The following is a 23,302-nucleotide window of genomic DNA, read 5'->3' on the forward strand; positions in this document are numbered from 1 at the left end:
TCCCCCTTTCATAGCCACCTTTCGACTACATTCTCAGGGCAGCATACATAGGATTACTCCCATTTTAGCCTAACAATCTTTCGGGAATGGATGTGTGTGCAATTTTAGGAGTAATGGAGTGCACAAGTAAACCCAGAACAGTTACCCTTTACATTCTGAAAGCCCCCCTGCAACTATTTCTGCCCCAGCCAAGCTCCTCCTATGCAAATCTAGCTGAAGGAAAGTCACATGGGGGGGGCAGGCTGCAGAAAAATAAGCTGGCAGGTGAGCAGGATTTGTGCAATCCACATGTGGGCTACATTTGTGCTTATATAAGATGCATGCCTACCAAGTTCACATGCACACATACATGCACTGGGATGCATCCAATGTAACACTAAGTTAAAGTGACTCCACTGGTGAAATGCTTTGCACCAACAGAATGCTGTTGCACAATCTACTGAACAACAAAGTTGCAAACAATGTGATGTGCAACACTAAAACTCATGCATCTTTGGGACAGCTGAATATTCCTGCATCACAGGGGGTTGGACAAGATCATCCTCAGGATCCCTTCCAACTCTACAAATCTATGATGTTAGTTTCCTGTTAATTCTGTTGCTTATGTTTTATTCTAGATTGTTTTAATACGTTATTGTGCTGTAAATATCTTTTAGAGTTTTTTCTTAAAAATATAAAGCACTATATAAATGAAATTATTATTATTATTATTATTATTATTATTTCAGCTAAATCTGGAGGGCCAAAGGTTTTCCACACTTAATGTAAAATATAGTGCTGTACTGTACTTTCTTCTTGTAGGAGAACCACTAAACACACATTTCGGAATGAAAAGTTAGTGTAGCCATTTCTGGTTTTTGACCACAATATTTTAAGAATGTGGCCAAGAACCAAAGGCACATGCACTTGATCCTTCCTTGCCAGCACTATAGTGGGGCACCCTTAAGTAGCCCAAAACTGCTTTGGATAAGGTGCAGGAAAAGATGAGCGCTTCCACTGCACCTGTCTACCAATTTCTCCTTTAACTACTTTCCCATTCCCTATGGGTTTTTTTTTGGGGGGGGGGGGTATTAAATGTGAGATGGGGCAGCTGAAAGAAATGTTTGAGATTCTTGGAGATGTACCTTCTGAAAGGATATCTCTCTCAAAATAAAATGAAATCCATTGTATAAACACCTTTCTCCACATTTGTAGAAATAGCCAAGGCCTATCTAAGCTGGAAGTAAGATGGGAGTAAATCTGCCATATTATGCCTGTATTATTCCTCCCTTCCTGGATTCAGAGTTTTGTTCTAGTGATCTAGCCAGCAAGCCAGGCTTCCTTGTCCACCTGTTCCAGATTTCCCAGCAATTCATATGCTGAGGGGAGTGAAAGTATTGTGCACTGTTGCACAATCACAATAGATCAGACATAAGGGGTGAGATGAAATGGAAGAAATGGAGCAATGCTGAAAGAAAAGGAATGAACAGATGGGTTGTGAACTGCAGAGGTACAGAAAGGAGAAAAATGAGTTGGTAACATCTTATGCAGACACTTGCAAGTGGGGAAACAGATGGGCTGCACACTTGTAGTGGTGAAGACACAGCATGTGCTATGGGGCACACAGAGAAGGAGGGATGTTTAACAGAGGTCAGAGAAAGAAGAAACAGTACTATGGGAGCAAAGCCAAGAAGGGATTAGCAGAATGCACTGAACACAGTTACAACTGTAGCAAAAAAATGCTTTTCAGTAGTTAATGCAGCTGCCATGCAGACATGCTGGGTTAATAAACGAAAGTGGCCCCTGGAGGAATTTAAGTTGGGCTCTCCAGTAAAGTCCTTTACACTAGAACCGCTTTTTATAAGACATTTTATTACAGTTATACAAAACTGCAGTGTAGCATTAGACAGAACATAACATTCTTACTATTAACACAGTCATGTATTATAATAACGTGTTGCATGATATCAAGGGAAGAAAGTTTCCAAAAGAAAAAAAACAAATTCCAAAGAAAAGACCACATTTCAGCATTCCCATAAGCCGCTAATATATCTTAATATTGCAATCAGTCCTGTATATCTGGAGCACATCTGAGTTTCTACTGGAATACTTTAAATCTTAGGCTATGATACACACTCTGACAAGCCCCATTAGGCTAGTTAAGGGTAGCATTCTAATAAAATCCATTATTTTTCAAATGATTTGTAAATATACTGTCTTGCAAAGATAATGCCTATCTACCTCAAGTGCACTGAACTGAGCAGCTGTAAGTATCACCAACAGCAAACTCAGGTAGTGAGTGCTGACAGATATATAGCCAAACAGGGCCACTGAGAAATAGCAACATGCTCAGGAGACCGCTCAGTTTGTTATTGTTCATGGCTATACTATATAAGATAGTGAATCAGTTAATTCGAGACTGGCAATAAAGTTTAAATCTGCATAGTCTCTGGGGTATAGTGGAAAACAATAGCTGCCAATTTGCACAACTGAATTCTGTCAACTGGAACACTCTGCAGTACTTCTGCAGTCTTAACAATATAACTCACTTCAGGCTTTGAATAATTTCATCTTTTATTTCATTGATGAGGAGCTAAATGAGGGCATGCTGACTTAATTCAGGGGGTCACTGCATCCATATTACTAGAGTCTAATAAAACTACCCTATGAACAGTGTTTAATAAATATGGAAAGTTGAGACATTTCAGCGATGCACACTAGCTTAAAGTAATCACATTAAAGGATGCTTGTATGTCTGAAATCCTACCTGTTGTAAAGACCCATCTTTCCGGCCCTGAGAAGGTTAAAAGCATGATACATAATACATAAGAGTACTAGATCTTAGCATGATGTCACCTAGAAAGACAGTGTTTCACATAACCTAGTTCTTGAAGTAGGAAACTTTGTCCAGTTTCCAAAATACCTCATGCCCAGTTCTTCGCTATCATTTGATCACTCACCTGAGAGCAACATAGGATCTCGATCAGATGTTTTCTTAACATGATCAGATTCTCCAGTCAGTGAGCTTTCATCAATTTTGAGGTCATTTCCTTGTATAAGTACACCATCTGCTGGTAAAAGGTCACCTAAAAAAGAAAGAGCCCAAATGGTACTTTTAAAATACATTCAATAAGAAGCTACCAGAGATGACATCATAAATAAGTATATTTACCATATTTTACTTGTGCAATATCACCAACAACTATGTCAGCTATAGGTATCTGGATGACTTGGCCACCCCTGATGACAGTAAACTTCTGCTCTTGTTCAATGCGGCTTTGCAATCCCCTAAATTGTTTCTCTTTACTCCAGTCATTGAAAGCTGTGACTAATACCACACAAACGACAGACAGGAGAATTGCAGCTCCTTCGATCCACCCTGTTTCACTTTCATCCTCATCTTCACCAGCTGCTACTGTTCCACATACTGGAAAAAGTAAACAAATAATCAGCACGGCATACTCAAATTTTAATATTGTTCTGCATTAATCTGAAAACTGAAATTTATCATCCAAACTTTATTACACAAGAAACCCAATAATACTGACTTAGGCCCCATATCGAATGCACACTAGCTTTGACAGCTTTCCTAAGGTTACAACAAAGCTTGAGTTTAAAAAATATGGTTAATGTTCATATTATGTGGCTGCAATTAGGCTACCATGACAGTGGTATCCTACCACTATATTACAAGTGCTATAGGATTATTCAGATTAAATGTATCAGTCCACAAGGGTTATATATACACAGCAGTTTAAAGTGCATTCAATGCATTCCACATGGGCATACTTTTCATGTCATCCACATTATTCAGTCGTCATCCAAGTGGCAGTCCACATTCCCCGCAATATAATTTGGTGTTTCCACTGTGGTACAACAGACATTCTTTTCAACTCACAGCTTGTTCAAGTTTAGTACATGGGAAAACTTGCATCTCAATAATAAAAATAAAATTACTCAACGCACAGGTAAACATACCCACAATGGACCTCAGGTTTCTGGAACTCTGAGACAAGTAAGGAAGTACTAATTGAGGGGAGGGGACAACAACTCACAGTGAGAATACATCCTATCAAGCACACCACACTAGTGCATACCCGTGGCTCCTAACTGGTGGTCTGCAGGCCCCAAGGGGTCCACAGCACCATTTACATAACAAAAACTACCATAACATTTCCAAAAGTAGGGTGTCCATGGCTTGGCTATTCAAAAACAGGGGGTCTGCAGAACATAGTTAATTGGGAACCACTGGCGTAGACAATAAAATACTTAAAAGAGTTCAAATGAATGCTCATGTGTAGATGAATGTGAGCAAAAGCACACACGGAACAATCAGATCTGTGTGACACACATGTGCATTAAGTCTCTGGTATGTACACAGCCAAGGTATCTATGCCCACGCAGGGTGTGTGGCTGTTTCTGGAGAAATATCCTTAAACCTCCCCCTTCTTCTCATGCTGGGCTTGGAGCTTTCAACAATTAAAGCAGAAGTGGGCTGGGAAAAACAGAGGGGTTTTCACACTGCATAGAGCTTCCCTGCCTTTCACCTTTGCCCACTAGTCTAGTCCATAACTAAAAGTTCTGGTAGCAGAGCTTACATCAATACTTAAATTTCTTTTCTTGTGATCATAGGATTTAAAGTTTCTACCTTTTCCGTTGCATGTAACAGATTCCCATATTCACTTTTTAGCAGCTATGGGCTTATAAAAAGGTAGCATGATGGGGACCAACTCTTGGCAGAGTACTACAAAATTTATGGATCAATATGTAAGCAAATTTGATCAACCAAGAACATCGCCCCTGAATCTGTTCCATTTATTTCAAGACAAGAGTCTGATCCATTCTGTCCAATAATATATTCTAGGTTCTAACAGATTAAAGCCAAGGATAAAAAGAATGTAACAGTCAGTATACAACAAATTAGAGAGGTAGTTAAGTTTTCATGTTTTGCAGCAAAATATTCACCATGAATAAGTCTGATACACACACCCCACTAGTGGAGGTCACGTCAGTATTACTCATTTTCGTGGATTAAGTCTATTTTGAAGTTTTGACAAAGGATAGTCCTATTTAGCCCAAAGAACTGACTCAACTGATGTCAAAGAAGAAAGAAACGAGAGAGAATGGGTATGTTTTTAAACTCTCCAACTATCTATTAAATGATTCATGCAGAACTCTAGATGTGAGAAGAATGGCAATAGTTTGACATAAAAGATACACTGATGGGCAGTACATTCATTATGTTATCTTTTTCCAGTGCATGTATATCTGGTTCAGAGTTTAAACACAGCATCCAGGTCAGATTACTTTCTGCCCAAGAATAGGGTAATGATGGGAATGCCAGGACAAGAGAACAGCTAGTCATGTTTCAGTTCTAAAATTCAGTCTTGAGCCTGTTTGGAACTCTTTGGCTGAGGTTATTTGTAGGTGTGGCATTGGATGTCTCCAATATGCATATGACTTCTTGTTGTTTCTCTCCTTTCTATCAAAACTAGGTTAGGCAGTGGACATTATGAATCAGTGCTTGGGCATGGTAATGAACTGGGTAAGAGGCAATAAACTGAAACTCAATCTAGACAAGACAGACATATTATTAGTGGGTGGTCTATCCAACAAGCTGAGTGGTGCACAATCTGTTTTGAAGGAGGCTGCACTCTCCCCAAAGGAACAGAAGCTCAGTCTGGAGGGTGTTCCTGGATCCAGCACTGTCTCTTAATGTACATGCATCCTTGGTAGTTCAGAGAACCTTTTAATCAGCCCAAAATGATATACCAGTTATGATATTATCTGGACAAAGATATTCATGTTCTGATAACTTCCTGTGGGGTTTGCTCTCGTCTGCTTCTGAGCACAATTCGAAGTGCGGGTATTAACATTTAAAGTCCCAAGTGGCTTAGAGCCAAATTACCTTAAGGATCATTACCTAAAGGCCCACTTCTATATGTCCCTGCCAAATCAGCTGAAGTGGAAGCCACAAGGGAAAGAGCATTTGCAGTAGTGGTACCCATTATGGAAACTTTCCACCCCCCAGGAGTTTACCTACATTGTGGTCTTTTTCAACACCTTGTAATGACCTTTCATTTCCCCAGGCTTTTTGTGTTTGTTTTATTACTGAAACGTGTTGCACTATTTGTTTTCTGTTGCTGGTTTTATTATGTTGCTGTTTTGACTGTTTATTATTTTAAAACCAACTTCATGGTTTTAACTTGTGTGAACTGCCTGAAGAAATTTTTTATTTGGCAGTACAGGAATGTTGCAAATAAATGAGTTTTGGGTCAACCTGAGAAGAAATTTTTACTTGATTGTCCTGGATCTCACAGCTTTTGAAACCATTCAGCACAGTATACTTGTGGATCACCTGCTCAAGCTAGGACAGGTTTTGACAAATCCATTCACTAGGTTTAATTATGATGATAGCCTCCCCTGCTCTTGTAAATGAGGTGGTGACACATTTCAGCTTTACTATTGTTTGTGATTATTTGCTGGGGATATCATCTGGCCCATTTCTTCCATGCCTATGCTTTTTCCTTGGTTTCCTTTCGGCAATGGCCTAAGTGAGGCTCACTTACACTATGGGTTAGTAAAATAAAAGCAAAGGAAAGGGTAAAAATCCAGTTGCTACCCCACCCTGGCCTAGTAAAAAGACAGGGTGGGGAACAGATGTCCTGCAGTGCAGCTAAGGAAGTGAACTGGGGAGAGGTCCTCTGGCCCAATCAGATGACTCCTGCTCATTTGCATCTTCTTGTCCAGTGACGTGAGTGGGTGGAAATACCCCATTCAGATTTCACTCCCCTTTTGTTGATGGCATTCTTAAGTTTAAATTATAAAATTATTTTAAAGATTGTTCAAATTTCCAATTAAACCCTAAAGGCTGCATTTCAGCTGTCTGAGAAGCCTTTGCTAAACTAAGGTTCATTGTGTTTTACAAGCTGAATTTTTCAAAAAACAAGCAGCCTTAGAATCAAATTATGTAATTGGGAACAGCTAGAAATTAGGTAGTGTTTTATCAATTAAATAAAACAGATTTCTCTCATCTCCTCCCCTTTAGAACACTGTTCCTGAGAGGCATTAAGAGCACAGTGATATGCTTGACATTGAATGATTTAGTCAGATCACTTGCCATAGTGGTTGGTGGAAGAAACAAATCACCATTCTGAGAACCTTAAATCAAAGACAACACACACCAAAATTTGTTTCATTAATTCCATTTAAAAGCAACAACCCCATTCAGTTGGGGGGGTGACTGCAGCTGATAAATACAATCTAGTTTATGGGGGGAAACTTTAGGGTAATATTCACTAAGTTTTACTCAGAAAAAACCCATTTAAATTAACGAGCATGATCATTAGGTCCATTAATTTCAATTTTTGTAATAAAAAATTAGGTAGAAAACAAATAAACATGTTATTGGTCAAATTCCATACTTTCCCCCGTATTCTGCAGTACAGTAGAAAACAATGCAAGTATCCAATACTTGAACTATAATTGTGAGGAAGGAGAGAAATCATTTAAATCAACCTACGTGAAGCCTGAGCTACTTAATTTTAAGACAACTTCTGCTTTGATAAATTCGTATGTTGTTGTTCTGTCTAAGTGTGACTTAGACAATCTGCGAAGTCATGGCTTAGAAGTTACACTTTATTACAGTGACTTCAATGCCTATCAGGCAGGAGTCAGCTGTGGAGCGAGGTATGCTGTATGATATTCTACAAAGTTCCATCTTCTGTCATACTTTTGAAAATTTGCATGAAACAATTGAGAGATAATGTAATATGAAAAAGGGGGGTAATTACATCCTATTTCTCCTTTTTGGTAGATCCATGAGGTACTAAATTCTTTAAATGGTACCTATGGATAACAACTGAATGCATGATAAAAGGAACTGAAGGAATAATAAATGATAAAGAAATCTAGGCTAGACTGATTTTATTGTTGGAGATAGCTCCTACAGGTGTAGGAACCAGCAGTTCTGGAGAGGACTTAATTTCCTTGAAGAGCTGGGCATGCAAGAGATGCTATTCCTAGAATCTCAGTTAGTTACCATAGCCAAGAATGCTTTATACCTTCTTGGGTTTGTAGGCCAACTACACCCACTCATAGAAGACAATGTCTGCTGCATCAAACATGCTTTGATAACCATCAGGTTAGACTCTGTTACCATGTTTAATCAAATCCTGGCTTAGAAAGTCAGGATATGCATGAACCTCATATAGCCCATTTATGTGATCCAATCCTGGCTTCTTCAGAGGTCACTAACCACCATAATTCTTGGTTCACATATAATGGAAAGCCATGGTTAACTGCAGCTGCCTGGTTTGTTTTTCCACTTGATCAAAGAAAGAAGTGGAAGCAAAAGGGCTACATTTGAGTGCATGATGGTTGTGCACAGCCAAATTTATTAATCAATGATCTGATTGTCTAAACTAGACCATCATATGGGTGCATTCAGATAACACCCAGAAACTTCAGTTAGTTCCAAAAGCAGCAGTGCATTACATAGCCATGGGTAACACATTAGCACCTGCAATGGCACAACTGCAGTGACTTCAAACCTATTTCAGTTCACAATCTGAAGTGCTAGTTTTAACCTTTAAACCTGTGAATAGCTTTGGTCCAGATTACCCAAAGCAACAGTAGAAAACTTGTAGCTCTCCATATGTTGTGGGACTATAACATCATCATCCCTGATCACTGGCCATGGTGGCTGGGGCTCATGGGAGCATGAGTCTAATGATATCTGGAGGGCTATGAGTTCCTGACAACTGACCTAAGGAAATGATTCTCCCCACACCCAAAAATCGTCAGGAGCGACCCTATTCCAAACATATTCTGAGACCAGATTGATGTATGAGCATTAGTTTCTTTTCAACAGTATTACTGCATGCTGTCCCAGTGCCGAAGTCATAGTCTCTTCTTCTAGAAATAGGGTGAAAACCTTTCCCACTGCTACCCTTCAGATCTGTGGCAAAATAAGGCCTTTATTCAATGAGTGGGCTTTAAAGCAATACTGCCAGACCCCTGCCCCCGCAAAACATTTTGCCTGCTGCTATGCAATATACAAAGCAAGCATTTTAGGATGATTTCTGATGCTTGGGCATGGTTGTATCAAGTTAATTGGAGTGCTTATGCTTTATTGTAAATAGCTGTGAGGACTCTCTAGAGCTACATGGCTAGGCACAACTTCCACTCCACCCCACCCCAGGAAAAAAGCAACCATATCTAACAATACACAAAATAAAGGTATGTACAGAAATGAAACATGCTTGAGACATGTAGGAAGCTCAGTTTAGCAGATCTCCTAAGCCATAATCTAAGGCAAAAGAGATTAAAGAGAAAAAAAGTGTAGACACTGATTTTAAGAAGGGCAGCAGTTAATTTTTAAAAGGACAAGTGACAAGGTGACTTATCTGAACTACTAGCATGCCAGTTCAGTCATATTTAGCGCACCAGCCTTTGCCATGGTAGTCAACATGTAGCTTCTGAAACCTAAATCTCTAAACAGAGTCTATGGTGCACATTTACTGCATGCTTGGAGACACTTATCCTGTCATCAAGATTTCATGTTAAAGTGTGGAAAATACTGGGGGGGGGGGGGAATGTATCAGCCTTGGTACAATTGTTAAACTGTTAAGACCCAGAATTTAGCAGATTGGTTTTATGCCAACATTTGCTTTTTACTGGAAGAACAGGAAGTAGTGCTTATTTATATGCTGCTTCTGTGTCAAAAGCTCCTAAGCAGTTTACAACTATAAAATCAATTATAAATTTTATATATAATAAAAATGCACAACACAACTTGAATGGAGCATGAAAAGATTCTTAAAGTATGCAGTCAAGCAATCCCATTAAAAAGGGACTGAACAGTTAAAATATAGCTAAAAGAATACGATCTAAAAGAATACGATCAGAAGCTCTGTTCAGGGGAATGTTTGCCTAAAGTGGTATGCCTTTAGAAACTGATGGAACACCAATACTAATGGGGCTTCTCTTATTTCAGCAAGGTGACCATTCTACAACACTGGTGCCACAAGTAAAAAAGCCTCCCCTTTTCATTGGTAAGGAGTGAGCCTGCCCCCACTTCTCTTGCTCTGGTTCCTTTCTCAAGGGATAGTTCAGTGTGAGAGCCAAAACTTCCTGTATTCCAACGCTTCAATTTAACTACAGTGGTACCTTGGTTTATGACCTTAATCCATTCCGGAAGTCCGTTCTTAAACCAAAGCGTTCTTAAACCAAGGTGTGCTTTACCATAGCAGCGGGGGACTCAATTTACAAATGGAACGCACTCAACAGGAAGTGGAACATGTTCTGCTTCCAAGGCAAAGTTCACAAACCAAAACACCTACTTCTGGGTTTGCAGCGTTCTTAATCCAAGTTGTTCATAAACTATGCTGTTTTTAAACCAAGGTACCACTGTATTTACATTTCTCCTTGATGAGAGCAAGGAAGAGAGAGCATGAGCTTAGGTTCGCTCCAGGAAAGAAATCTGAGTACACCTTATATTTGGGGAAATTAAAGAGTATACCTCAAAATTACAACAATCTCTTAGCAAATACATTGTGACAGAACTTTAAATATTTGGTTCAAGTGCTGACTAGAAGTCATTCTACTCGGCACTTGAACCAGAATTTGCTTATCATACAATTGTACTATGAAGCAATTATAATATGAAGCAATAAAACAACTTAATGGCTTCATGCAGACCAATTCTGCAGTATGAAGATTACTGCAAATGAGACATGAAGGCTGGCAACATCAAGCCTGCCATGTGGGAATCTCTTGCAGACGACCGCAGTGCCTGGAGACAGACAGTCAGGTCATGTAACCACACCACAGGAGGAATGACCACTGGGAGGAGTGCAAAAAAGAAAAGAAAAGAAAAGAAACGCCATGCTGCATCTGCAGCAGCACAACCAGACACCTTCATCTGCCCCAGCTGCAACCAAACATGTCTCCTCCATATCAGTCCCTACAGCCACAGCAGCTGCTGTAACTTTCCGATGTTTGACTTCACCCACAAAGGCACATGCCTCCATTGTCTCCCAAGACAGAAGGGTATAAACAACAACATAACCAATACATAAACTGGCAGACAATACCCAAACTCTGAAATACATTTTGAGGTACACAAGTATAAAGAAACAAACTCTTTACTTACATGCTTCATTCCCTCCTGGTGGTTGGTAAAAAGAAAGGCCCAATGATACTATGGCTGCAATTTCTAATATAATTAATGTAACATCCTGTAGTGCTTCCCATACTAACTGAAGAAATGTTTTTGGCTTTTTAGGAGGTATAAAGTTCTTTCCAAACACAGCTGCTCTCCTTTCTATATCTGCTGGGTTTCCACTTAAGCCTAAATATTAAAAAGAAAAATACAATTTTAGAGCAATTTCATTATCTATACATCACTTAACAAATCCATTTTTGCTACGTAATTCTACAAATACCTTAAGTATATGCTGCACAGTTGCTCTATTGGTATTTAGTGAATTTAACAGGACTCTTTATGTCCTATGCTTTCTAGAAGTTACAATATCAATATCAAGTGGAACTCTACTGTAGACGTTTCTAACATGGGGGAAAGATAGCTGCAGATTTCTCCTACCCACAGTGTTACTTGACTAATTGTGGTTTTATTTGAGTTTTTCCCACAAATATATGTGCTGCAGAGTCCAAGCAAAGCAATTCCCAAGAAAGTCAAGCATTTGTTTTGGAGCACATCATTCCAGTATATGCTGAAATTCCTAGTCACTTCAGAAACTTGAATTCAACAATCACAAGAGTTAAGCAGAAGTCTGTTTCTGTTTTCCCAATACAAAAGTAATTATTTTTATAACCACAATGCAAAACATGGCAACACCCATCTAGATGCTGAACATCAGGAGGAAGCAAAGCTACATCTCTAAGGGGTCTTTTCCTTATTACATATTACACAGAAGCCCATAGTGCAATAATAGGCAGGGCCAACACATAGGCTTCAAATACATTTTTATTTTAAGGATAGCGGAAATTGTATATCTGGCCTCAACAATTAGATCTACATGGTTCACCTTTGAACTAATCCTTCTCATGTAGGAAAGGATCACTCAGCAAGTCATTCGGTGAGCCAGATTTTGCATTTCTGCTAATTCATTAGTTCAGTACTAGCTGGAACAAGTCCAGGTTTCTCCCTTACACATCTTATCACTTCCCATCTGTGGTATTTCAGTACTATTCAACTGGACCTCATACTCATCCACATTTCAAGATGAGTGTAGTACATATAGAAGCAAGTTGCAGACTCACTGGTAACCTTCACCATGACTACTGAAAGCTTCTTGGGTGTTTAAATAGCTCTTCAGTTGAAAGCTTCAGTTGACAGCCCTCTCACAAGAATCATTTCTTATCCAACATGGATGATATTTTTAACACAATTCAGGCCAGACTATGTATCCCTATTGAAATGAGTTTACAAGTTCCATTCTATTATTTTCCAATGAATTATTAGAGACACACAAAAAGGATTCTCCCCACTTTTTAATGTAGAAATCCCTGCAAGCTGGAATATCCTGCCCTACTCTTTCATATAAAACTTAATGGAGCAATATTTATTCATCACATTGTGTCTCAAAATTCTGCTCCAAGGATTAATGAGAAAAGGAAAAAAATACAAAAGCTGGAACAGCAATCACTACATTTTTTTCCTGCTACAGGAAGGAATTATTCAAAGAAGTAATTATTAGCAGCAGGAAAAAGGAAACACTTCTCTTCCTTCAGGCTACTATACCATAAAAAGCAACGGTCCATTCGATAGAGATAAAAGGGTTTAGCAAAAGATACCTAAGCATTGCAAGGTGCTAGAACCTGGAAACAGATACTACCTTGCAGAGTTTGGTGCCTGTACATTTCAAGACAAAATTCTTTTCAACCAATCATTAGCGATATCTCATTGGAGGCACTCTGCTCCAAGAAAAACAACAAGCACACCTCATAGATATGCCCACTCATTTTCATAATTCTGTGATTCACAAGGTATCTGTTTTAACACTTTTGCATTTGTCTTGTCTTTCTGGCTGTTCTGAGTAAATAATACAGACTACTAGCCCCAAACAAAATTCATTTAGGGAGTTTCAGATTCCACAAATTTTGAGGGGAAACAAGGTAGTCTGTGAACAATAAGTTTAAGAATGTTAAAATGTTATCCAGCATGGCACACAACTGATATTTAACACAACTGCAACTAGAAGTGTTTACAGAAAAACATTTGGATTGCTGGAAGTGCAATATTGCACATAAAAGGTTTCCCTCCTTTTGTCTGGAAATTAGTGACTAGTGGAATTTCAAAAACAAGAACAGTGTTGGCATTGAGTGTTTTAACCCACTGAGAACTTGTTTAAAATTACCAATTATAAAGTCATTTCAAATCCTGCTAATTATAGAAAGGCTGGGATAGACATTGGACAAATTAATTGCTTTACTACATATTAAGAAGTTGGGTAGTTGTGAAACCCTTCCCACAGGCAACAAAGGTTTTGCAGAAAAGCACCATCTCACTATCTTGAATGGTTTATTTAAATCTTTCTTATTTTTTCCTCAAAAGAAAATGTTTAAAATAGAACATTTAAACACATACCACAAACTAAGGTTTCACTGCCTACACACACAAGTTCCCTAGACTGAAAAAAAATCAACAATGTTTTCCTCAAATTCAGTGCATGTGCCTCTTGCTCCAAGGAAACCCCTTCCCCAAACCTGGTGGTCTCTGGATGTTCAAGACTACAACTCTCATTGGTACCAGTCAGCATAACTAATGGGAGTTTAAGTCCCAACCTGGCTGGGGAAGACTGCTTTAACAGCTCATTTTACTTTGTTAACTTTACCAACACGCAAACACGCAGGATATAATTTGAATCTCCTATCAACAACCCGTCGTTCTAACAACCATCCCATTAAATGTTGAAATAGCATAAGATGTAACTTCTGAGTGGATTTTAAGTACAGCTGCAAGCTGCAAGGCATTTGTGCTAGGTTAACCTTAAATATTCAAGGAAGTTGTGATATATATTTCTACAAAGTTTGTATGTACAACACCTTAAGTTGTCTAACATTTGTAACTTCACAAACTTCTTGTAAACTAATGTGTAAGATAACAGCAGGCTTTAATCAACATCTTATTAAAAACCTGGTACAATCAAAAAAGACTAACAAAAAATGAAAATGTCAAATTTTACATCAAATGTTTTATGTTCTTCTACCTCAATAACTATTGTCCCAAATTGTGTTGCTATCTCTTAAGTGGTGTCCCATTGTATAAATGTACAGACAATTTAAAATATATATATATAGTAGATGCAGGCCAGGAATAGCAGTCACTGACGAGTAAAACATCTTAGGCAAACAATGAACGCATCTATACAGACCTAAATATTTTTCAATATAAATTCCCCATATAAATGAACACACATTTTGTAACTTTTTGAATTGACATTCTTACCTTCATTTGGAGAAGTTTTCAATCTTGTACAGATTCCATGTGCATCTCCATAGCAATCTTGTATTTTATGCAAAGCATCTGCAGCACGCAATTCCATAAGATCACGAAGCTCTTCAAGTGTAATGCCAAAGTCTCCATGATTGGAATCTTTTATAGTGTATTTTACACCACTGTATGCTACCGAGTTGTTAGCCATGTCTCCCATGATGTATAGCGTTCAAGGAAGAAGTTATTTCCAAGGAGGAACAATTTTTTTTATTTGAAATATTTCCAAAAGGAAAATCCTTCAGATATGAAAACCATCAAAAGTGCAGATATAAACCACCAAAAAAGATGAGAGCCATTAGATACCCTTTTTCCAGGAGTGTTATCTTGAGTGCAATCCCATTGTTGGTTCCTTCATTCCAATCCAAATGAAAGGGGAATACAATCTGCAAAAGAAAGAAGATCATAGCAACAAGATTCAACATTGCTCACAGAAGCATCACAGCCTTTTATTGTCTGCTATGCATCTGGCTAAGCAGCACTATGACACCTCTGATACACAGTGCCTCTTCTCTACCTCTGATGTTCTGCCAAGGCCTCCCCCTTAATTTACCCATCCACTCCTTGTTCTCTTACCAAAACTTTGCCTCCTTGAGGCTTCAATACCAAACTGGCTTTCCAATCCACCTTCCTGCCCCCTACCAGTTGCCCATCTTCCTACTCTTCCTTCTACCCACGATTTTGACTATAGTCAACTAACTAATCCTCTGTCCTCCCATTTCCTGGTTGCTATCTCCTAACTTACCATTATCATTCCTCTTGTCCACATAATCAACCTCTTTGCCCACTGGCTCTTTCCCTCTTGCATTCATTCTCCCTTATAAAAACACTCCTTAGTCCATCTTCCCTCTCCACATAACCCCCGTTGCCTTTTTCCTTTGCCTCCATAACTTCTAGAATGTGCTTGCCTGTTTACTCTGAACTTTTTGACTTCCCTTCCAAATCTACTCTTGACTCCCCCCCCCCCAAAAAAATCTGGTTTTCACTCTGTGCATGCCACTGAAACTGTTCTTTTGCTCTTTAAAGCAAAATCTTCAGTCCTCATTTTTCTTTATCTCTCTTGCATTTGATCAGTTGGTTACACTCTCTCTCTTTATTCTCTTTAAGCCATAGATCTCTGCTATGCTGCCCTTGCTGGTTCTCCTCTTACATACTGCTTTATTGCTTGCCCTGCCTCTCTTCCTGTTCCCACTGTGCCAAAATTTTAAATTGTAAATGGCTCTCGATCTGTCCTCTCAATCATCAGAATGTACCAAGCATACCAACGGTGTTATATAAATAATAATTCAATGAGTTAACAAATGCAGCACTAAGGTGGTGAAATGAAATGCTCAAGTTTCTTAGTAGTAAGGTAATTGAATAAAGGACGCTTTAAGACTCAAATTAATATACCATTTAAATCTTTTAGTCTCACCATTCACCAACATGCAGTTTAATTTTCTTGGTATCAACTTGAATAACTTTACATTAAACTGAAAATATTAATTAAAGGTACTCAATGGGGACAACATGGAGATTTTACACTGAGATTTTGCAGATCCAAAGCACACTCACTCAGCTTACTCAGTTGTACCCATATCCTGAGCATCTGGCTATAAGCTGAAGTCAGGACTGAGCTTCCTTTATGACAGGGGTATGAAGCGGTCCGCAGAGATCGTTTGATCAGCCCACGAGCCACCCCAATTTGAGCTACCAGTGCAGAGCGGAGCAGGGCCGCACTTCCGCGGTGCTGGAAATCGCGTCTGCGCAGATGCTGAAAATCACAGGGGTGCACGAAGGGATCTCCGCGGAACTGATCTGGCTCAGGCAAGATGAATCTTGCTGACCCCTGCTTTATGGACATGCTCTAGCTACCATAAGCCACCATGCTATGTAAATAACTAACTTACAGGCCACGTTAATCAAAGCAAGGCAGTCTTCAAGCTATTTTACCTCTGAACAACATATCTGATATAATCAGTCTTAAAATTAACTCCAGAAACCTTCCTCCCAGCAGAAATGCAAAAGGATTCAAATGTTTTAGCATTTTCAACTAGCCACTCACAACATCAATCTCTCACAGCAATCAACAGATACTACCTTATCAAGAGTTCCATTGTGCATGATGCTGGAATCAGGTCCTCAAGGTGGCAACATCTACCCTTTGTGACTCCTTCCAAATATAATTCAGCCAAGTGTCATCTCTATTGTCTTTTCAGCACCTGCTGAAGACTTTCCTTTTTCAACCAACCTTCTAACTGGAGATTGTAATACCAGCTGGTATCTCTATTGGATTTGAAATTGATTTTATATATGTAAATGCTGCTGCTGTTGTTTTTAAGTTGATTTATATGTGCTTAAAGGTAAAGGTAAAGGGACCCCTGACCATTAGGTCCAGTCGTGGCCGACTGGGGTTGTGGCGCTCATCTCACTTTACTGGGCGAGGGAGCCAGCGTACAGCTTCTGGGTTATGTGGCCAGCATTATTGGCTGAGGAAGCCGGCGTATAGCTTCCGGGTCATGTGGTCAGCATGAGCAAGCCGCTTCGGGCGAACCAAAGCAGCACACGGAAGTACCGTTTACCTTCCCACCAGACCGGTACCTATTTATCTACTTGCACTTTGACATGCTTTTGAACTGCTAGCTTGGCAGGAGCAGGGACCGAGCAACGGGAGCTCACCCCATCGCGGGGATTCAAACCGCCGACCTTCTGATCAGCAAGTCCTAGGCTATGTGGTTTAACCCACAGTGCCACCCGCATCCCTTATATGTGCTTAGCTGGTTTTATATATGCAATTGTGGACCAGGTGCTAAGACAGTAGCTACTTTTTTGAGCTTTGTAAGGAGAACACTACTTTCCCAGATGCTGTATGGAACACTTATGTGGGCCCACTCACACATTGCAGTATTGCAAGCAGTGCAACATAAGTTCTTATCCAAAATATTGGGGGTACCTAGATCTATTCTAAGGACCTAGACAATTCTAAGGAAATTGCCTAATTAAAGATGGCTTTTCATTCAGTGGGAATGCTTACCCAGAAAGTGGCCATCACCTGTTGGCTTAAGACAGACATTTGGCTTCACTTTTGGTTTTATTGGTATCTAAGGATTTGAGAAGGGATTCCTGGGAAGCTATGATGTATGTACTTTTTACTATTTGGGCTTTTCATTAGCCCACTTGATTATGATGGGCTGCAACTGTGCTCAGTTCTCCAGATGACTTGTCTGATGTCAATTTTCAGACCACTATGGAACTGACTGCTGGGTGCTGTTCCAATACAATATAGGAAGATTTCGTCACTCTTCCTGGGAAAGTGCCCCCTTGCTCACATGAGCTAAGATGGCTCCTGATTAATCCTTACAGCTGACGATGGTGAAAGGAACTATGGGACTCAGTATGGTGTGGCTAGAAATTGCCCAGCTGGATGCCCCAAAGTAGAGGACTTGGCACACTTTTTAACACAATGCCCTTTGTATTCAGATTTAACTATTTGATATCTCAAGCCCTTAAATGTGGGGATGAATAACATTTCTCTCTAAGTATAACTTCATTCCTATTGGCCACTAGAGATCACAACAAGTCATACAAGGGCAGCCAAATGTGTCAGATTGGCTCACGAATACATTGAAAGCAACTTTGATCACCCAGCAATGGCTATCAAGTTATATAACCAGTCATCAATACCCCTTTATTGGCAGAGCTCACAAAAGATTCTGGGGATCGAAAACAACATTGGGACAGCCTGATAGCATTGATATAACTGGAGGCATCTAACAATTTTTCAAGAAATTACAAAAATATGCAGAGTGTATGATCAAAAGGACAAAAGTATGCAAAACAATAAAAAAATAGCTCTACATATGCATCAAGAAAGCTGATTTTTTTTACTACCCAGGAAAAGATTTTGAAAGGTTCACTGAAAACATCAACTTAATGTGCTGCAGTGGAGAAAGAAGCAAATCCAGTTTGGGGAATGATTAGGAAAGCAATTAAAATGCCAAATAATATCATAATGCCATTAGATGAGTGCTGTCCAGCCACATTAAGAATACTATGTACAATTCTTGTTCTATGAACCATAAAAAGGAACATATAAAATTATCAATGAATTACAATACCTTTACACTGAACAATGGTTGAAGAGGATGGTTTAGTTTGAAGAAGAGACACCTAAAAGGGGGGGGGTACATGGGAAAGGCTTATAAGGTTACAGAAGTAGTAGGGCAACTAAATAAAATTAACTGGCAGTAGGCTCAGGACAGGAAAACAATACTTGCAGAACTTACATAGTTTTAAAAAATATTGTTTTAATTGTTATTTCAAAAATGGTAAGACGTATTCATGGAGGTTTAGCAATGACCATTAGCTATGGTAGCTAAAAATACAGTCTCCGTGTAATAAGGCAGCGTAAAAAGAAGTGTGAGCAACACAGCTATGAAAGATAGATAGATCTCCGCGGCAGCACATTTAGGTATTATGCCCCATTGTCATCGACAAGGTATAAGGGGAGTTTACTACTCCTTTTAACAGGATTATGTTTTAAAGCAATGTATTACTGCATCTCATCTGGAAGGATTTGAGAGACAAAAGTAGTGGCACAGAGTTGGCCCACACCATGTCACTTAAGCTGCCTTACATAGTTCCCAACTGAGAGTAATCCACCTCTTGGAAAGTACCCCAGACTACTTCATTCACAACAGTAATTTGTTTTCTTTTTGACACTGTAGCATAGCATAAGGTTTACTTTTTAGTCGGTTTGCTTAGTAATGCACTAATGCAGAACAGAGAGATATTTGCATATGTGACAGGAATTTCTGCTCAAATATCACAGTGCTGGCCTTTACTGCGCAGTTGGTAGTATGGAAGAAACACCAGGAGCAGCTGTGAAATTATTATTTTGGAGACAATTTACTTTAGCTGTGGAGCCAAGAAATTATCTCTTGAAGTGTGTACACAATTCTGCTGATGGACTCCAATTCTGCTGATGGACTCCAAGGAATCCATGTTCAACCCAGGTGATTGTAATAAAGTATGAATGGGGGAAGATACAGGGTGTTCAAGGTTGACTTTGTAGCACATGTTTAGTGATGTAGCAGTTTGGAACCCCCAAAGGTGGGAGATGAAGTGTGCATCTGTGTGTGAGGAATGAGGACTTAGAATACTTAAGTTGCGTCTATGCCTTAATAGCTCATACATTCTGCATGTTAACAATATTATATTTAAAGTTTAACACTACCCTTCTAAAGCCATGTCTCTCTTCCCACATAGGGATAAAAGAGATCCCCTTAAAAGCAATGACTAATTTCATTTGTAGCAGTGTCATTTTAATATATATTTCATAGCTAACCAGAATCCAGACGCTATCCATAGACCCTGGCTTCACATCTTGTCAATATCGCCAATTCTGATGACAACATGCTGCAAGCTTACGTAAAGGTATCAAACTTTGTGCTCCCAAAATGAATTGTACCACTACAACATGCTATTTTGCTGACTTTAGAAGTAATGTGCCATCACAAGTAGGTGAAAAGTAAAAGCTTTTAACACCCACCACTACCACCGGTGTCTGAGCTGCAAAATATTTTTTGAAACATTCAGGAATTGAAATATTCTAATAGTTCATTTCATAACCCACAGTTTAATCTTTGGAGAATACTATGTAGAAGGTTTGACCTTCAGCTACACATTATCAGCAGCCCGGCTCCTGAGAAGGCTCCCAAAGTGATTATCTTAGGAAAGCCTTTGCTTAAATCTAATTAGCTCAAAGGTCCTTACAAATCTGTGAAGCACCACATTGCAGCCGTCAGATAGTATCTTAGTTTTGCTTTCTTCTTAGTTTTCTAGCATTACTAAATACAACTGCTTACTCAACAAGTGTTTAAACAATGTTTTATTAACATTTAAGACTGCCACAGGGCAGTCTCAACAAAATTAGTGTTTTCAGCCAACTTCTACAAAAAATAAAAATGAGAGCCTATTCATTACTTCCAAACATGAATCAATTTCTATTGATGATTCCACTACTGAGCAGTATAGAAATTTAATAATAAATTTGGTAAACACTGGCCAATTTAATAGAATGAATTATATAACCTCTCCTTCACTTCGTGCCACTTATATCATTCTTATTGAAGCATGGCAGTTTCATTGAGCAAATCTATTTTGTGCAGACAGTAAGGTGACATGAGGTATGTGATATTATCAATACTACTAAAATTAATAAACTTGTGTACATCGTTCATTGTCCCGTAAGTATTTACAAAGGCAAAATGAACCTGAAGTGCTCGATAAAGAAATCATTATTCCACCAAGTAACGTATAGACTCCTATAGTACTTCGGGAGGTTTTCAGATTGAAATCAATCTGCTTCCATTTCAGAAAGCAAACCAGGAAGGCCCAAGTAACTTTTTAAAAAAACAAACAAACACTGGGCAAGGACAGTTACATTCTTTGTCACTACTGAAAATTGCTGAATCCTAGCCTAAAGGTAATTTAATTATGTGAAGGCAAAATTGAACTCTTAGACCCAAGCGTTCAATCCCATGACTATCTCCCAAAGATGCTGGTACTCAGATCAAGGCTTCTGGAAAATCTAAGGAGGCGCAATATGTTAGCCTGTAAGCAGTACTTTCTGTGACAGGACTCACCAATACGGTGCACCAGCACTTCAGGTTTTTTGCTGCCTTTTTAAGCACTACTTTTGGCTACTGATTTTGTCCCAATGGGCAATGCTTTAGAAGACTTAAGATTGTGATAAGCAAAAACAAAGAAGAAAAATGGTAGCATATAGTAATTCTGAAATCCATATTAGGCTACAAGAGTAGTTAGCTGGCTGCCTACATTCTGTATGTCTATAATGGTACACTATACTGCCATTCTTTTAATTGCAAATACTGAGCTTTAATATTTTAACCATACTTGTTCCTAGCCCTAAAAATCACAGACTAGAACTTCAAAAAGTATACTAAGCCTGAAGAATCCAAAATGAAGTATTTTTGTCGCCCACAATCTTGTTCCCTGTTCATCTGTTACTATATCCCTCTACCAAGAGCAATCATTCCAATCCAACTAAGTGAATTTTATTCTATATATTTATGGTATATACCACTTCTATTATAGTGCTAAAACATTTTCCCACATTAGTCAGAATCAAGATTACCCTGGAGGAAGAATACCAGTGTAGCCTCTGCTCAAAGCAGCAAGGTTAATAAAACAGAAGTATTTGGAAAATGTGCAGTAATCTCCTCTCAACTACACACATTACTGAAAGCTAAACTTAGCAATAACACTGTTGTCAATACCGCCTGAAAAACACTCAAATGCTAGGTAAGCAATCTACAAAAATATTTCCATTTCTGCATCTAAAAAGATGGAAATTTATAAATACTGATGTATATAAGGGTCAAATAAGCTCTCATATCCATCACCAATTTTGTCATTGCCTCTCAGAACCTCTGCAACTCCTTTACCAATGAACAACCCAAAAATGCCCCTGTCCTGGAACAATATAACTGAACTACTAGACTTTAAAATCCAACAAGGCAACACAATGTGGGTTTACCATTTTTTTCTGAATTGATGCAGATATGATTTAGGATGTTTATTTGAATTACTATTCTACATAGCTCTACAGTCACGGTTTCTTCAGCACAAGGATTTTCGTTTCGCGGCAGTTATCTCCTCCTCTCCATTTCCTAAATCTATTCTGGCATTTCCTCCAAGCTTCCAAAGAAGATTTGGTGATGGCACAGAAGAGGGAAATTCCTGATTTGCTATTAGGAATCCTTGTGGAATAGGCTTCTCCTATTAATACAACAATTTAGTTGCATACAGCCCTGATATCATTAAAACTTTTTGAGGGTTCCCCCCCCAAAAAAGTTAAAAGTGGTAGACTTAAATACGACTGGGGAATCAAAGTGCTCTTTAATGTAATGCTACATTAAAACCCGGGACACGGGTGGCGCTGTGGGTAAAACCTCAGCGCCTAGGAGTTGCCGATTGCATGGTCAGCGGTTCGAATCCCCGTGGTGGGGTGCGCTCCCGTCGTTCGGTCCCAGCGCCTGCCAACCTAGCGCTTCGAAAGCACTTCCAGGTGCAAGTAGATAAATAGGGACCGCTTACCAGCGGGAAGGTAAACAGTGTTCCGTGTGCTGCGCTGGCTCACCAGATGCAGCTTGTCACGCTGGCCACGTAACCTGGAAGTGTCTGCGGACAGCGCTGGCTCCCGGCCTATAGAGTGAGATGAGCGCACAACCCTAGAGTCTGGCAAGACTGGCCCGAACGGGCAGGGGTACCTTTACCTTTATATTAAAACAAACTCACTTTACTTTGAAATTTTTATTAGGATTCTTGGAAGTATTTTAAACACATTTAAATAGGACACACTTCCCTTGCATAATATTTTATGTGCATAATGAGGAATAATTACTTGATTTAAGTTAACTACAACTTTGATTTTATATTTGATTGGATATTTTTCTATTCTAGCTGTCAGATCCTGCCTGTATTCAATATGTTGTATGAAATTATTAATAATGCACCTTTCCTACAGAAATCAATATTTGTTGCAACATATACAACTTTAATGCCGACTTATCCAATAATTCTCCATTAAGCTAATCATGCAAATTCCCACTCATTCCAAACAAATGACTTGACAGATTAACCATTTAGGCTGGTTCAACCAACTACAGTCAAACAATGTCCAATATTTCATGAAACAGAAAGCAATGGTTACCAGCTTTGGAATTAAAAATATTTTTGTTTAACTTCTTTATCTTCCAGTTTCTAAAACTACATATAACAATTATATATCCCTTCCCACAA

The 23,302-nt window shown here is 39.0% G+C and overlaps 1 protein-coding gene across 1 annotated transcript in view; it reads right to left on the minus strand.

Moving 5' to 3' along the window:
- ATP2B1 (ATPase plasma membrane Ca2+ transporting 1) overlaps window positions 1-23,302 on the minus strand; it is a 72,167-nt gene that overhangs the window by 23,428 nt on the left and 25,437 nt on the right. The window contains exons 2-6 of the mRNA XM_081926618.1: window positions 18,595-18,646; window positions 14,453-14,883; window positions 11,135-11,332; window positions 3,152-3,406; window positions 2,940-3,065 (exon numbers count right to left, since the gene is read on the minus strand). Of these exons, the coding sequence (XP_081782744.1) occupies window positions 2,940-3,065; window positions 3,152-3,406; window positions 11,135-11,332; window positions 14,453-14,657 (784 nt within the window). The 5' untranslated portion in view covers window positions 14,658-14,883; window positions 18,595-18,646. The remainder of the gene's footprint in view (window positions 1-2,939; window positions 3,066-3,151; window positions 3,407-11,134; window positions 11,333-14,452; window positions 14,884-18,594; window positions 18,647-23,302) is intronic.

Source organism: Podarcis melisellensis, assembly GCF_964234715.1.
Source record: "Podarcis melisellensis genome assembly, chromosome: 10".
Classification (NCBI taxonomy): domain Eukaryota; kingdom Metazoa; phylum Chordata; class Lepidosauria; order Squamata; family Lacertidae; genus Podarcis; species Podarcis melisellensis.